Raw genomic sequence first — 18,306 nt, 5'->3', positions numbered from 1 at the left:
AATAAATAAAAAAAAAAGAGAGGGCAAACCATGAGACACTTAACCCTAGGGAACAAACTGAGGGTTGCTGGAGAAGAGGTAGGTGGGAATTGGGTAACTGGGTGATGGGTATTAAGGAAGGCATGTGATGTGATGAGCATTGGGTGTTATATGCAACTGATGAATCACTAAATTCTACCTCTGAAACTAGTAATATAGGATATGTTACTTTAACTGAATTTAAGCAAAAAAGAAAAAATATTAGAGGAAAAGTTATATTTGTACATGCTCTCATTTTTTAAATTTTTTTTATTGGAGTTCAATTTGCCAACATATAGCATAACACCCAGTGCTCATCCCACCAAGTGCCCCCCTCCATGCCCATCACCCAGTCGCCCCAATCCCCTGACCACCTCCCCTTCCACCACCCCTAGTTCATTTCCCAGAGTTAGGTGTCTCTCATGGTTTGTCACCCTCACTGATATTTTCACTCATTTTCTCTCCTTTGCCTTTATTCCCTTTCACTAATTTTTAAATTCCCCAAATGAATGAGACCATAAAATGTTTGTCCTTTTCTGATTGACTTATTTCACTCTGCATAATACCCTCCAGGTGCATCCACGTCGAAGCAAATGGTGGGTATTTGTCGTTTCTAATGGCTGACTAATATTCCATTTATACATAGACCTCATCTTCTTTATCCATTCATCTTTCAATGGACACCAAGTCTCCTTCCACAGTTTGGCTATTGTGGACATTGCTGCTATGAACATTGGGAAGCAGGTGTCCCAGCATATTACTGCATCTGTATCATTGGGGTAAATCCCCAGCAGTGCAACTGCTGGGTCGTACATGCCCTCATTTTTAAACAAGAAAAATTGAAAAAACAAAAATTAAGTTTTGAATTCAAAGCAATTAAAACAGAAAAATGGAAAAAATCAAGGACAGCAAAAATAAGAATCTAATAAAGATAAAGGCAATGACACTGTGACATCCTGGAAAAAACACAAAGTAGAAGTCAGATTGGGGTCTCCAGGGGTTTTCGGTGAGAAGAAGGTTGATAAAAGTCTTCCATATCTTGATTGAGATGGTAGTCACATGACTACATGCTTTTCTAAATTTATCAACTTACCTAAAGAGGGTGAATTTTATTGTGCTATACCTCTATAAACATAAATTTTAAAAAGCGAAATGACTTAAAAGAGCTCACACCATACCTTTTGTAAATATGTTTAAAATTATGAGTTAAATGATAATATTCTAATGAAAATGAAATAACCAAAATTGACTCAGGATGATGTAGATAATGTAACTTTACTCAAAGAACATCATCCTGTCAAATTAGCCAAAATGAGATTGAATTTAGTTCTAGCCCATATGTCTTATATATTTGATTTCAATTGACTCAGGTAGCCGAAACAGTTGAGAACTTCCTCATCAAATTAGTTAAATTTCTGTGAGTCCCATTCATAAAATTTGCAGCTTCTATGGAAAACAGTATGGAGGTTCCTCAAAAAGTTAAAAATAGAGCTACCCTATGGTCCAGCAATTGCACTACTAGTTATTTGCCCAAAGGATACAAAAACACTAATTCAAATGGATGAATGCATCCTGGTTTATAGCAGCTTTATCAACAATAGCCAAATTATGAAAATAACCCAAATGTCCATCTACTGATGAATGGATAAAGAAGTGATATATAATGGAATATTACTCAGCCATAAAACAGAATGAAATCTTGCCATTTGCCATTATGTGGATGGAACTAGAGGGCATTATGCTAAGTGAAGTAAGTCAGTCAGAGAAAACCACCATGTGATTTCACTCATATATGGAATTTAGGAAAGAAAACAGCAGTGCCTGGGTGGTCCAGTCAGTTAAACATCCAACTCTTGATTTTAGCTAAGGTTATGATCTCAGGATCATGAGATTGAGCCCTGGGTTGGGATCTGCTCTGGACGTGGAGCCTGCTTCAGATTCTCTCTCTCCTTCCCCATCTGTCCCTCTCCCCTCTGCTCACTTTCTTTCTCAAAAAATAAATAAAATATTTTTTTAAAAAAATAAGCAAAACATGCAAATGGCGGGGGGAAGAGAGAGGCAAACCAATAAACATACTCTTATCTATAGAGAACAAACTGATGGTCACCAGGGAAAGTGTGTGGGGGGATGGGGGAAATAAGTGATGGGGATTAAGGAGGACACTTATCATGATGAGAAGTGGGCATTGTAAGTGTTGAATCACTAAGTTGTTTTCTGAAACTAATATAACACTGTATGTTAACTATACTGGAATTAAAACTTTTTAAAAATTGTTTGGATGGGGACACTTTGGAGACATTTAATTTCTCATTTAATTACTGTCTATTTGTAATAAAGACTTGGATGTATTTGACAACATCAACACTTAAGTTCCTTTAAAGGGGAAGAATTGGAGAACATCACCTAACACAGATATCATTTTATACAAAATAAAGCAAAAGCCAAGTTTAAACAACTTTTTGTTGCACAGAACCAGTTTGTGGAAGTTTTTCAGTTTGCCTGAAAAAAGGACCTTGTTTCAATAGCATCATTTCTTCAGCTACATAATGTAAAGGAGATTAGTTACAAGCCACCCCACTATGCAGAGAAAATTTAAGAGAAGTACTTAGGAAATGGCTGATTCCTGCAAACTTCATTTCATATCAGCAATAAATATGGGCCTTCCTTTTCATCCCTCAACCTTTCACACTTAAAGAAGGGGGCATCTCAGATAAAAACCCAGATCTTGAGATGCAATGATTAGGAAAGAGGTTTAGTGCAAAGATATGGAAATCCCATGATCAGCAAACAAGGCAGGGTTTATCTAAGCTGGGGCAAGATATCAGTGTCCAGATAGCTGTTGTTTTTCCACTCTTTTGTTTTTCCACTCTTTTTTTTCTTTTTTCCACTGAGTATCTTGCAAAATTTGGGCAACAGATAGGCAAGTCAAGCAGTGGTCAAAGCCTCAAAGACCACATGGTCTATAAAGGAAGATGGACTATAAAGAGCTAATTTTTTTCCATCCCATCAATAAATGTTAGTGATAAAATTTTTTTAAAAAGTTAAACTAATATAAAGTTACTCGGTGATAGAAAGGTATAGTGGATGGTGCAGGAAATCCACTGTGTGTGGAAGCAATGTGGAGGTTCCCACATTGTATACTCAGGGATGTTTTCTGGAAGAGAGTGTCAGAACTAGAATTTCCAGAAAAAGATGCTATCAAGCACAAGCACAGAAAATAAAAACCATGAGTGGTAAAAGATTAGTGTGCACTAGGGCTCTGGGTTTAGGCTGAGCTTCAAGGCTTCAAGAACATGAAATGACAGGAAGATAATGGGTGAGGGCAGAGGGTGGGGAATTAAATCAGAGAGATATGCAGGAGTCAATCCTTATAGGATTTCAGTCTTCAGTGAAGAGTTTCGTTTTTATTCTGGATGTAATGGAGAGCAATTAAAGGATCTCATGGGAAAGGCATGATGGAACTTATATTTTCCAAAGATTATTCTAAGTATGAGGAATAAGTTGGTGGTGTGGCCATTGTAAATAGCCAACCCAAAATAAGCATATTTTATTTCAGCTATATGTTTGTACTTTGTGCTTTATATAGTCAGGAAGGAATGAAACATGTGCACTAATACTCCATTTCTTTTGTTTTGAGCCTCCAGATAACCCTTCTGCCAATCTTAGAGGCAATCACCAAATAATTCTATGAGTTTAGCTCTATGAGGCCTAAAATAAGATGTTGGCTCTTATGAGACAGAGATTCTCAGTCCCTTGTAAGACAGAGGTGAATCTTAGAGAAAAATGATGCAATACACTAGGTGCTTACCATTTTCTTTCCACATCTTGGTTTACATTCTTGAGCTCCTTTTGATTGTTTCTCAGGCAACTAGATGGAAACACATAGAAAAGAGACTCTTATCTCCCTTCAAATGTTTTCACCCCTTTCTCTTACCATTAAGATAAAGCCTGCTTTTTCTTTTTTGCCAAACTACCCTGTCCTTTATAACTGGCAGGAATTCACAAATACAGAAGAATGTCTATGGTCTGACATCTCCAGAAGAGGTGGGAGAGGCCAAGAATAGAGAAAGACCCTAACAGGAAGGTGTGGCTCCTCCAGTGAGCCAAAGGGACACCAGGAGCTCTTGGTTCATTCATTCCCATGAAATACTTGCACCATTAATCCTGGCCCTCTAATCCAGAGCAAGATTCTCCAAACTCTGCTGTTTGGCCATCCATACACATATACAACACTCTAATCCACATCTACATTCAGAGAACTTTGTTGTGCATATTACTCCTGGTATTTTCCCAATAATTATCATCTTCCTTATAAGAGTCAAGCAAGCACTGAGTGATGGAATTAAGGCTAGAGAAATCAATGGTTGCACAATAGTAAGATACAGACCAAAGCGAATGATTAAGTTAATCAAATTTGTCACTACACTGGTCATCCAAACAGTATTTTTTTGGAATGGTCTTTGTCTGCTACTATCACACCTCTAACACTTGTCTATTTTCCTGCTTCTATGTAGGACTGAAGACAAAGCCTCACTCGGCAAGCCGTATAAGCCTCACTCTTGCTTACTGTCATTCAGAGAAGACATTTCCTCACTATCAATGATTAAAAGTTCAAGAACATGGTTAGATATTGACATATTTGGCCAGTAAGCAAAAAATAGAATCTTTTAAATACAAAGTAAATCAGATTTGAGGAAGAAGAACCGTTTTTGGAAGTGAGTTCTTATGTAGAGATTTCTGGATAATATGCACAAATGATTAAATTTAGATGTGATCGTTACTTCATAGCATTGATTATAAATCAGGCAAAAGTTAATCTCAATGTCCCATGTGTTCTCTTCTGTTTTCCTAAAGTCCAGTTTTCTCAAAGTTTCTATTTTCTAAACTGATCAATGAAAAAAGAATATACTAAAATAATTCTCCTTGAGGTTATTAATGATTCACTGACTTACCCTTCTAAGAGAGATTTGTATTTTAAAGTTAAAAACAGGAATACAAAATCCTTCACATTAAAAGGAATGTAATTAGAATTCCATGTCATTATTACATAACATAAATGTTCACTAAATTTTGCCATAGATAAGTAATTTTTTACTCAAGCAGAATTCAGATAACATCAGGCCATAGGTGATGTACAAAGGTTTGTTAGCTGAATTAATGAATCATCTAACACTCTGTCATTAAAACAATAGATATTAAATGAACATTAAAAATGTATCTTGGTCAAAGTGTTGAGATAATGTGTGATTTTTGCATACTTCCTGGAATTTCCAACTTTTTTTTAACTTTCCAAATATTTGGCATTAATTTATGACTTCAAAACTCCATAGATAGGGTAGATAGGGAGGTGGGCAAGATGGCAGAAGAATAGCGTCCCCAAGTCACCTGTCCCCACCAAATTACCTAAATAACCTTCAAATCATCTGGAAAACCTACAAATTCGTCTTGAGATTTAAAGAGAGAACAGCTGGAACACTAGAGTGAGAAGAGTTTGCACTCTATCAAGGTAGGAAATGGGGGGTGGGGAAAGAAATAAAGAAACAAAAGGCATCCAAGGGGGACGGGCCCTGCGAGGAGCTGGGCTAAGGCCCAGCGAGTGCCCCCAGGACAGGAAAGCACCGGCCCGGAGAAGCAGGAGCTTCACCAATATTCCCAGATGGAAAGCACTCCCAGGGAGTTGGAGCAGGACCCCAGGAGGGGCGGGGATGCCCTCTGGCTCCCTGGGACACTAACAGAGCACCAGCGCCCCAGGGAGAGTGTGCCACACCCAGCGGACAAGCTCCCTAAAGGGCTGCAGGGCGCACCCGGCTGGACCTGGGAACAGCTCAGAGGTGGCTCAGGCAGCGGCTCTGCGTAGGACAGGCAGAAGCCAGGAGGACACAGCACAGCAAGGACGCTCCAGCCTCCAGGTGGCCTCAAGCTGAGCAGATCAGCGGCACCCGCCCCCAAGCATCCAGACCCTTGTGGACTGAGAGCTCCGTAGTTACTGCAGGAGCTGACTCTAGGCCTGGAGAGCGGACCCAGCTCCTGATGTTGTTCGGCCTGGGGCCTCACAGGATAAACAACCCCACTGAGCTTCACAGTGGCCTCACAGGATAAACAGGTTAAACAGCTTGTACTGAGCCCTGCACCAGGCAAGGGGGTTAAGCAGCTCCCCCAAGTGCTAACACCTGAAAATCAACACAGCAGGCCCCTCCCCTAGAAGACCGCTAGACCGACAGGGGAAAAACAAAATACTGACCAAGCAGCACTGGAAAGTTCCAGGGGAAGTCGAGGGATTTAAGTATACAGAATCAGAGGACACTCAACCTTCTTTTTTGTTTTTGATTTCTCTTTGCTTCCCCCCCTTTTTCTTCCTCTCTTTTTTCTTTTTCTTTTCTTCTTTCTCTTCTCTCTTTTTCTCCTTCTCCCAATACAACTTGTTTTTGGCCACTCTGCACTGAGCAAAAATGACTAGAAGGAACACCTCACCTCAAAAGAAGGAATCAGAAACAGTCCTCTCTCCCACAGAACTGCAAAATTTGGATTACAATTCAATGTCAGAAAGCCAATTCAGAAGCACTATTATAAAGCTACTGGTGGCTCTAGAAAAAAAACATAAAGGACTCAAGAGACTTCATGACTGCAGAATTTATCTAATCAGACAGAAATTAAAAATCAATTGAATGAGATGCAATCCAAACTAGAGGTCCTAACAACGAGGGTTAACCAGGTGGAAGAACGAGTGAGTGACATAGAAGACAAGTTGATGGCAAAGAGGGAAACTGAGGAAAAAAGAGACAAACAATTAAAAGACCATGAGGACAGATTAACGGAAATAAGTGACAGCCTGAGGGAAAAAAATCTACGTTTAATTGGGGTACCCAAGGGTGCTGAAAAGGACAGAGGTCCAGAATATGCATTTGAACAAATCATAGCTGAAAACTTTCCAAATCTGGGAAGGGAAACAGGCATTCAGATCCACGGAATAGATCCCCCTAAAAACAATAAAAACCGTTCAACACCTCGAAATTTAATAGTGAAGCTTGCAAATTCCAAAGACAAAGAGAAGATCCTTAAAGCAGCAAGAGACAAGAAATCCCTAACTTATATGGGGAGAAGTATTAGGTTAACAGCAGACCTCTCCACAGAGACTGGGCAGGCCAGAAAGGGCTGGAAGGATATATTCAGGGTCCTAAATGAGGAAAACATGCAGCCAAGAATACTTTATCCAGCAAGGCTCTCATTCAGAATAGAGGGGGAGATAAAGAGCTTCCAAGACAGGCAGGAACTGAAAGAATATGTGACCTCCAAACCAGCTCTGCAAGAAATTTTAAGTGGGACTCTTAAAATTCTTCTTTAAGAGGAATCATGGAACAATCCACAAAAACAGGGACTGAGCAGGTATCATGATGACACTAAACTCATATCTTTCAATAGTAACTCTGAACGGGAATGGGCTAAATGACCCCATCAAAAGGTGCAGGGTGTCAGACTGGATAAAAAAGCAGGACCCATCTATTTGCTATCTATAAGACACTCATTTTAGACAGAAGGACACGTACAGCCTGAAAATAAAAGGTTGGAGAACCATGTACCATTCAAATGGTCCTCAAAAGAAAGCAGGGGTAGCCATCCCTATATCAGATAAACTAAAATTTACCCCGAAGACTGTAGTGAGAGATGAAGAAGGACACTATATCATACTTAAAGGATCCATCCAAGAAGAGGACTTAAAAATCATCAAGATATATGCCCCGAATGTGGGAGTTGCCAAATATATCAATCAATTTATAACCAAAGTTAAGACATACTTAGATAATAATACACTTATACTTGGTGACTTCAATCTAGCACTTTCTACACTCGATAGGTCTTCTAAGCACATCTCCAAAGAAACGAGAGCTTTAAATGATACACTGGACCAGATGGATTTCACAGATATCTATAGAACTTTACATCCAAACTCAACTGAATACACATTCTTTTCAAGTGCACATGGAACTTTCTCTAGAATAGACCATATACTGGGTCACAAATCGGGTTTGAACTGATACAAAAAGATTGGGATCGTCCCCTGCATATTCTCAGACTATAATGCCTTGAAATTAGAACTAAATCACAACAAGACATTTGGAAAGATTTCAAACACGTGGAGGTTAAGGACCATCCTGCTAAAAGATGAAAGGGTTGACCAAGAAATTAAGGAAGAATTAAAAAGATTTTGGAAATATTTCATACACATGGAGGTTAAGGACCATCCTGCTAAAAGATGAATGGTCAACCAGGAAATTAAGGAAGAATTAAAAAGATTCGTGGAAACTAATAAAAATGAAGATACAACCATTCAATATCTTTGGGATACAGCAAAAGCAGTCCTGAGAGGGAAATACATCGCAATACAAGCAGCCATCCAAAAACTGGAAAGAACACAGATACAAAAGCTAACCTTACACCTAAAGGATCTACAGGAAAAACAGCAAATAGATCCTACACCCAGCAGAAGAGAGTTAATAAAGATTCGAGCAGAACTCAACGAAATTGAGACCAGAAGTTAGGCCCAGAAGTTAGGCCCAGGACCCTAAGCAGAGAGCAGTGCCTGAAGAGTAGAATAAAAAGTGGTCTCTGCAACTGCAAATATGGAAAACCAAAACTTTTCCATCTGTCTGAGTCTAAATGGCTTCATTACAACATGGTTGAATTGAAACAACACCCTCTCACTGCTTTAATGGTAATAAATAAGAAAAGTCCATGGCTGTTTCCAAAGACCACCATCTCCATCAGAACATGGTAACAGATGTGTGCCAGAAAATTTATCAATTAAAAATGGTAAGTCTCAGTATTCTGAAGCAGAACATGTTGTCCTCTGCTTTCCTCAAATGAAAATTACACATGCTTCTCCATAACAGCCAAAAATCATTTATAGAAAAACTTCTTTCCATAAAGCATAAGCACAAGTTTCAGGGTTAAAGTTTTAAGGGTACTGTCATTGTAATCAAATGATCCATAATCTAAAAGACTTGTACATGTAATCACGAAAGTAGGTAGAATGTGGTTAGTGCCATAAATGCATATAAACCATTTAGAAATCACAAAAATGTGAAAGAATAGCTCCTGGAAAAGATCAGGAAGATACGGCATTTGGCCAGGGCATTGCAGAATGAATATTTTGATGAGTAAGGAGGGTTGAAAATGTACTTTGGAGTAAGAGTTTTGATAGCCAGTGCACACAGCTTGAAATCAAAAGATTAACCAGTGGTCAGATTGATGATGGTATAAGGTCCATGTGATATATTTAGGGTAGAAAGGGCAGCAAAGCATATTAATTTATACTGCCTTTAAATCCAAATTAATTTTACTGCCTTTAAATCCCTACTTTGCACTAAGTTCTAGGGAGACATACAGACTGCAAAGATATATTCATGGCAACAATTACCCTTGAAGGATTCTCTACTAAACAGAAAACAGTTGATTAGAGGCTCGTTGCTAAGCCTGGCAGTGAAGGCAATGCCCATATTGAGAAGAGAACAAGAAGGATGGAGTTATTAAAACAGAATATCTAAGATCTTAAATTCCAAAATAAGTGGTCTACACTTCACATGTTAAGCAGTGGGAAATGAATGTACTGCTGAAACACAGGAGAATGTGATTAGACTTTTGCCATGGGTAGATAAACCTAGTTCTGTTACACAATCAAGTGGCCAAAAGTTACATTAAGAGGTGCTCACCATCACTCATCATAGGGAAACACACATCAAAACCACCATGAGATATCATCTCATGTGTAATGGAATGAAAAGAAGAGGTATCATGTTGGCAAGGATATAAAGAAAGGGGAACCTTTTTATACTGTTGGTAGAAATGTAAATTGATCTAGCCACTAATTCTTTAATAAAAAATGGAACTACCATACAATCCAGCAATCCCACTTCTGGATACACAGTCAAAGGTAATGAAAACAGGGTATCAAAGAGATATCTGCACTACCATGTTTATTGCAAAATTGATCACAATAGCCAAGATATGGAAACAGTCTAAATGTCTGTCAAGGGATGGATGGATAAAGAAAATGTGGCAGATGATAGATAGATAGATAGATAGATAGATAGATAGATAGATGATGGATGATGATGATGATGATAGATAGATAGATAGATAGATAGATAGATAGATAGATAGATAATAGAATATATACATATTATACTACCCAGCCATGGGAAAAAAGAAACCCTGACATTTGTGACAAAATGGCATGGCATCAATTTGAGGGCATGATGCTAAGTGAAATAAGTCAGAGAAAGACAAATATCACTTCTATGCAGAATTTCAAAAGGCTGAACTCTTAAGAACAGAGAGTAGAATGGTGGGTGTCAGGGATGGAGGTGAAAGAATTAGGGTGATGTTGTTTGAGAGCACAAACTTGCAACTAGTAGGCAGATATGCCCTGGAGATCTAACTCAAAAAACAGTGATTATTATCAACAATATTGTACTGTAAATTTCAAACTTGCTAAGGGACTAAATCTGAACTGTTCCAATAACAAAAAAGAAATGATAATTTATGTGATGTGACACAGGTGTTAGCTAACACTACCATAGTAATCATATTGCAATATATAAATGTGTCAAATCAATGCATTGTGCACTTTAAACTTACACAATTTATATGGCAATTATATCTTAATTTTAAAAATCTAGTCTTGTTATATAACATATAAGACTGGAAGGGGTTCAGGTATGTGGATTGGAAAGTGGGGTGCTATAAAGACAATCCTTTAAGATTAAGCAAACTATAAAAAGAATAATGTCTGTTGGGGATCCCTAGGTGGCTTAGCAGTATAGTGCCTATCTTTGGCCCAGGGCATGATCCTGGAGTCCCAGGATCGGGTCCTGCATCAGGCTCCCTGTATGGATCCTGCTTCTCCCTCTGCCTGTGTTTCTGCTTCTCTCTCTCTCTCTTTCTGCGTATATGTCTCTCATGAATAAATAAATAAAATATTTAAAAACAAAGAATAATTCTGTTAACCACATCTATTCTACAACTTCAAAAGCATTTGAATAAGATGAGGAAGGCTAAATATCATAGTGAAAGAGATTATAGGGGAAAGGAGAAAAATGAGTGGGAAAAATTAAAGAGGGTGACAAAACATGAGAAACTGCTAACTCTGGGAAACGAACTGGGGGGGTGAAAGGGGAGGTGGCTGGGGGTGGGGGTTACTGGGTAATGGGCACTGAGGGGGGCACTTGATGGGATGAGCACTGGGTATTATACTATATGTTGGCAAATTGAACTCCAATAAATAAATTTAATTAATTAATTAATTAATAAAATCACCAAAAGAAGGTCCTACCTAAAAGCATTTGAGTACATTATTTTGCATACATAATTTTCAAGGTCCTGTTCATTCACATGCAGACCCCATGAAGCTAATAAATGGGAAGACAAACCATATACCCAGATGAGGATAGAAAGTTATAGATTCAGGTGACTACAGACTAGGGTTCCTGGATAAAATGCAGAATGTCAAGATTTGAATTTCAGATAAACAACAAATAATTTGTTTAGTGTAGGTATGAGGCATACAATAATGCTCCAAATATTGTGTAATATTTGTGTCATATTTATGCTTCAAAAGAAAGGTTTATCTCAAATTCAAATCTGACTTGACATCCTGTATTTTTATTTTCTAAATCTGGCAACCTACCATGGTTCCAAATTATGGCCAAAGAAGGAGTAAACTGAGGTGGTGAGGGGTGACTGTGAGTTATTAAAGAACTTAAAGAACACAGTCTTCAAGTTCAAACCTCTGAAAACATCACAGTGTAAGTGTTCCAAATGCATATACCCAGTCTCCCCCTCCCTACTCTTCCAACAGAGGGCCCTGCCCAGAGTCAGACTCACCTGAGTTCTCTCAGGAGATAATTCCCCATTCTGTCACTGTGACTCTGTTTTTCAGCTCCTGAGTTTCACTCCACTTTCAGCAATGATGAGAACATTATGAGGCAGGACGTTTCATCTAACCACTGGCTTGTGCTCCTACCAACAGAGAGCTGCCAAGAGATGGGCATCATAGAGAAGGCAGGAACCATTCTGAAGGAGGGGGGGAGGCATGTGAGTTAAAAAAAATAAGGCTGAAATATAAGAGAATAAATATAACACTCCTGGTTCACTTTGCTTTCAAGGAAACTCCAGGATTGGAGAATCAGAAGAGATAGGGGATTTCCTATTCTTCAGAAATCTTCTATCTCCAGAATACCAATATATTGTCCTCTTCCAAACAAGCAAAAGGCTTTTAGGGAAGGCTAAAAATAAAAGAAAGAAAAGAAAACATAGAAATAAAATGTGTTTGTTCTTCAGGTTATAAAAATTAAATCAAATGTAAATGTCTCTCCTAAAAGGTCTGATACTTCAAAAAAATTATAAGATGAGGAAAAAATGGAAAAGGATATGAAAATAGAAGTGTACTGATATTATACAAGCTAGGTAAAGAAGTAACTGTTCTTCCTGCTGTTGTTCCAAGGCTAGCACTGCAAGGGGGAAGGAGACAGGGCCTGAGAGACCCATCACCACCATCTGGTGCTGCACTTCCTCCCTTACACCACCCACCAGAGCCACAGAGCACAAGCTGGCCTCCGTGATAATTTCAAGGCAGGCGATTAGCTGGCTGCTGACTCTCAGCTGTTGCTTTGGGGGGAATGAAATAGTTTATTCATATTGTCTTTCACCCAGAAGCATGCAGAACAGATGAAAACTTCTTCAGTTTCATCCAACATGAAATTGATTTGCTGAAGTCAGAAATTATATGCCATCTACCCCAATGTTTCATTTTGTTTTGTTTTGTTTGTTAACCAAATGAAGATACCAAGCCTGAGGAAGTTTGTCAGTGCTACCCATCGCAAAGCTCTGGGTTCTCATTTTTTATTACTATTTTATATTTCAATCATAGCATGGGAAAATGTATTTGAAGCAGGAGTGACACACTCATGCTGGGTTTATGCTACTTAATTCATTTTTGAGAACCTATGTATCAAACCCTGCTTCCCAAACTTTCACATCTTACCAATGTCAGAGGATTCTGTAAAGTGTTAATTCTGATTCTGTCAAGCTACGTTCAACATCCTACCTTTCTAACAAGCTTCTAGGTGACACCACTCTTGCTATTCCTTTGAGTAACTAGACAGGAGGCCAGTGGACCTCAAAGCATAGTCCCAGACCAGCAGCATCACCTTCACCTGAACGTATTAGAAATGCAAATTCTCAGGTCCTAACACACACACCTGCTGAATCAGAAACTCTGGGAGCAGAATCCTCCCATTGCCTGCTAACATTTGAGAAGGACTGCAAAGAAAAACAATCTTCCCCTTGTTCTGATTAATTATGCATAGTCATTAATCTACAAGTATTCAGTTAAGTAGGTCCTTGTTGGGCCTCAGACCCTAAATGGTAGAGATGCGGTTACTCAAAAATCTTCACTTTCTTCAGCCTCTTAAACTCTCCTTTCTGTTCACACTGGCATGAATCTATCTAGAAAAAGACAAGACTTTGATTCCACTACCAGTGTCTAACCAATGGACATCATGGAACTCATCTCCTTCTGTAGAATGAATAAGATACAAGGAAGTGAGTTTTAGCAAGCTGTACTCTGCAGGGATGGGGACAGTGATTCTTCTTTAACCACAATAAACATGCACATACACACTTTACTTTGGACTCACAGTGCCATGTAGAAGAGACAGTAGCCCTTTTAATGCCTACCGGATGTAGGTCGTTCATATCTCGCCAAGATTTCTGTCAATATTCTCTACTGGTTGCTGTTCTTTTGATCTTACTACTTAGTCTTCTGCTTATCAGCAGTTCAGGTTTTATACAAAATGTTATCCAGTAACCTTGATACTCAAAGAACTATCATTTCAGTTTGGGCTGTTAACGTTACGAATTTTGAATGGAAAAAAATCTGTAGTCAAGAATACTCTATACAACAAGGCTGTCATTCAGAATAGAAGGAAACATTAAGAGTTTCCCAGGAAAACAAAACCTAAAGGAGTTTGTGACCACTAAACCAGCTCTCCAAGAAATACTAAGCAGACTCTTTGAATGGGAAGAATAAAAACAAAAAAGACTACAAGGGAATAGAGAAAATCTGCTAAAACGATGACAAAACAAGTAATAAAATGGGACTAAATATGTATCTATGCATAATTACTCTGAATATAAATGGACTGAGGCGGGACAAGGTGGCGGAAGAGTAGGGTCCCCAGGTCACCTGTCCCCACCAAATTACCTCGATAACCTTCAGATTATCCTGAAAATCTACGAATTCGGCCTGAGATTTAAAGAGAGACCAGCTAGAATGCTACAGTGAGAAGAGTTCACGCTTCTATCAAGGTAGGAAGACGGGGAAAAAGAAATAAAGACACAAAAGGCCTCCGAGGGGGAGGGGCCCCGCGAGGAGCCGGGCTGAGGCCGGGGCGAGTGTCCCCAGGACAGGAGAGCCCCGTCCCGGAGAAGCAGGAGCTGCACCAACCTTCCCGGGCGGAAAGGGGCTCGCAGGGAGTTAGAGCAGGATCCAGGAGGGCGGGGATGCCCTCGGGCTCCCGGGGACACTAACAGACACCTGCGCCCCGGGAGAGTGCGCCGAGCTCCCTAAGGGCTGCAGCGCGCACGGCGGGACCCGGAGCAGCTCGGAGGGGCTCGGGCGGCGGCTCCGCGGAGGGGGCTGCGGGGCGGGAGCGCGAATCCAACAGCGCAGGCCCCGGAGCACAGGGCGCCGGGACACAGCCCAGGATCCGGCCTCCCCCGGGACAGGCAGAGGACGGGAGGGCCCAGGACAGCAAGGACGCTCCTGCCCCGAGCTGAGCAGATCAGCGGCCCCGCCCCGGCGCCTCCAGGCCCTGCAGACGGAGAGCTCTGTAGATCCTGCGAGGGCTGACTCCAGGGCTCTAGAGCTGGCCCCGACGCTGTGGTTGTTCCTCCTGGGGCCTCACGGGGTAAACAACCCCCAATGAACCCTGCACCAGGCAGGGGGCAGAAGAGCTCCCCCAAGTGCTAACACCTGAAAATCAGCACAACAGGCCCCTCTCCCAAAAGACCAGCTAGACGGACAAGTTCCAGGGGAAGTCAAGGGACTTACAGTACCCAGAATCAGAAGATACTCCCCAGTGTTTTTTTGTTTTTTTTTTTCTTTTGATTTTTTGTTTTGTATTTTTTTTTGCTTTTTTTTTAATGAATTAATTTTTATTGGTGTTCAATTTACCAACATACAGAATAACACCCAGTGCTCATCCCATCAAGTGCCCCCCTCAGTGCCCATCACCCATTCACCCCCACCCCCCGCCCTCCTCTCCTTCTACCACCCCTACTTCCTTTCCCAGAGTTAGGAGTCTTTATGTTCTGTCTCCCTTTCTGATATTTCCCACACATTTCTTCTCCCTTCTCTTATATTCCCTTTATAGTATAATATACTATTATTCATATTCCCCAAATGAATGAGAACATATACTCTGGAAAACTGTGTGGATGTTCCTCAAAGAGTTAAAAATAGACCTGCCCTATGACCCAGCAATTGCACTGCTGGGGATTAACCCCAAAGATTCAGATGCAATGAAACGCTGGGACACCTGCACCCCGATGTTTCTAGCAGCCATGTCCACAATAGCCAAACTGTGGAAGGAGCCTCGGTGTCCATCGAAAGATGAATGGATAAAGAAGATGTGGTCTATGTATACAATGGAATATTACTCAGCCATTAGAAATGACAAATACCCACCATTTGCTTCAAGTGGATGGAACTGGAGGGTATTATGCTGAGTGAAGTACATCAATCGGAGAAGGACAGTGTATGTTCTCATTCATTTGGGGAATATAAACAATAGTAAAAGGGAATATAAGGGAAGGGAGAAGAAATGTGTGGGAAATATCAGAAAGGGAGACAGAACATAAAGACTCCTAATTCTGGGAAACGAACTAAGGTGGTGGAAGGGGAGGAGGGCAGGGGTTGGGGGTGAATGGGTGACGGGCAGTGAGGGAGACACTTCACGGGATGAGCACTGGGTGTTATTCTGTATGTCGGTAAATTGAACACCAATAAAAAATTAATTTATTTAAAAAAACAGACACATAGATCAATGGAACAGAATAGAGAACCCAGACATGGACCCTGAACTTTATGGTCAACTAATATTCGATAAAGGAGGAAAGACTATTCACTGGAAGAAAGACAGTCTCTTCAATAAATGGTGCTGGGAAAATTGGACATCCACATGCAGAAGAATGAAACTAGACCACTCCCTTTCACCATACACAAAGATAAACTCAAAATGGATGAAAGATCTAAATGTGAGACAAGAGTCCATCAAAATCCTAGAGAACACAGGCAACACCCTTTTTGAACTTGGCCACAGTAACTTCTTGCAAGATACACCCACGAAGGCAAAAGAAAGAAAAGCAAAAATGAACTATTGGGACTTCATCAAGATAAGAAGCTTTTGCACAGCAAAAGAAACAGTCAACAAAACTCAAAGACAACTACAGAATGGGAGAAGATATTTGCAAATGACGTATCAGGTAAAGGGCTAGTTTCCAAGATCTATAAAGAACTTATTAACCTCAACACCAAAGAAACAAATAATCCAATAATGAAATCGGCAAAAGACATGAAGAGAAATCTCACAGAGGAAGACATAGACATGGCCAACAAGCACATGAGAAAATGCTCTGCATCACTTGCCATCAGGGAAATACAAATCAAAACCACAATGAGATCCCACCTCACACCAGTGAGAATGGGGAAAATTAACAAGGCAGGAAACAACAAATGTTGGAGAGGATGCGGAGAAAAGGGAACCCTCTTACACTGTTGGTGGGAATGTGAACTGATGCAGCCACTCTGGAAAACTGTGTGCAGGTTCCTCAAAGAGTTAAAAATAGACCTGCCCTACGACCCAGCAATTGCACTGTTAGGGATTTACCCCAAAGATTCAGATGCAATGAAATGCCGGGACACCTGCACCCCGATGTTTCTAGCAGCAATGTCCACAATAGCCAAACTGTGGAAGGAGCCTCGGTGTCCATCGAAAGATGATGGATAAAGAAGATGTGGTCTATGTATACAATGGAATATTACTCAGCCATTAGAAATGACAAATACCCACCATTTGCTTCAAATGGATGGAACTGGAGGGTATTATGCTGAGTGAAGTAAGTCAATCGGAGAAGGACAAACAGTGTATGTTCTCATTCATTTGGGGAATATAAACAATATTGAAAGGGAATATAAGGGAAGGGAAAAGAAATGTGTGGGAAATATCAGAAAGGGAGACAGAACATAAAGACTCCTAACTGGGAAAAGAACTAGGGGTGGTGGAAGGGGAGGAGGGCGGGGTTTGGGGGTGAATGGGTGACAGGCACTGAGGGGGGCACTTGACGGGATGAGCACTGTGTGTTATTCTGTATGTTGGCAAATTGAACACCAATAAAAAAATAAATTTCTTATAAAAAACAATTTCTGGCTATTTTTATTATTACTATGATATTATTATTACTATTATTATTATTATTATTATTATTATTATTATTACTTTATGTTAAGAATTTTAATTTTAGCCTAACTGGCCCTCATCAGGAAATTGTGGAGAATGTACCTTGGTAGTAATAAAATATTTGCAAATGTAGAAGAAAATGTTCCTATGATGATGCCACTTGACTGGAATATATCACAACCATGTGTAGTATTTCATCCAGCGGTGCTGCCCAAAAATGACCAGAAATTCTGAAGGATGCAAAAGTTAAAGCTAACAGTGTTAGAGTATTTGAGGAGGTCCTTTCCATCATCCCTTTTAGAATCAAGACGTGATTGTAAACATTTGCCTAACTAATGGATGTTGTGATTTGGTTTAACAAACTGTGAGGATCAGTGGCCTCATGGTGTCTGTCCCGAAGGCAACTGTTCAATCCCTTATCAAATGTATGATTTGTGGGCAACCCCGGCGGCGCGGCGGTTTAGCGCTGCCTGCAGCCCGGGGTATGATCCTGGAGAACCGGGATGGAGTCCCACGTCAGGCTCCCTGCATGGAGCCTGCCTCTCCCTCTGTCTGTGTCTCTGCCTCTCTCTCTCTCTCTCTCTCTCTATCTCTATCTCTCTTTCTCTCTCTGTCTCTATGAATAAATAAATAAAATCTAAAAAAATGTATGATTTGCAAATATCTTTTCCCATTCACCAGGTTGCCTTTTCATTTTATTAAATGGTTTCCGTCACTGTGCAAAAGTTTTTTATTCTGTTGTAGTCCCAATAGTTTGATTTTGTTTCTGTTT

At 40.2% G+C, this 18,306-nt stretch overlaps 1 protein-coding gene across 2 annotated transcripts in view; it reads right to left on the bottom strand.

Annotated features, from left to right (window-relative positions):
* The window catches only part of GCSAML (germinal center associated signaling and motility like), a 37,001-nt gene extending 24,932 nt beyond the window's left edge, over positions 1 to 12,069 (bottom strand). The window contains exons 1-2 of one of the 2 annotated variants that reach the window (XM_055344019.1): positions 11,899 to 12,069; positions 3,827 to 3,886 (exon numbers count right to left, since the gene is read on the bottom strand). In XM_055344019.1, coding sequence (XP_055199994.1) covers positions 3,827 to 3,886; positions 11,899 to 11,927 — 89 coding nt within the window. In that variant the 5' untranslated portion in view covers positions 11,928 to 12,069. The remainder of the gene's footprint in view (positions 1 to 3,826; positions 3,887 to 11,898) is intronic. The other variant, XM_055344112.1, reaches the window with a different exon arrangement.
* Between the last annotated feature and the right edge of the window lie 6,237 nt (positions 12,070 to 18,306).

This window comes from Nyctereutes procyonoides, unplaced genomic scaffold (genome assembly GCF_905146905.1).
Source record: "Nyctereutes procyonoides isolate TBG_1078 unplaced genomic scaffold, NYPRO_anot_genome, whole genome shotgun sequence".
NCBI lineage: Eukaryota > Metazoa > Chordata > Mammalia > Carnivora > Canidae > Nyctereutes > Nyctereutes procyonoides.
Note: the sequence above shows the minus strand (reverse complement) of the source record. Positions and strands in the feature narration are given on the sequence as shown.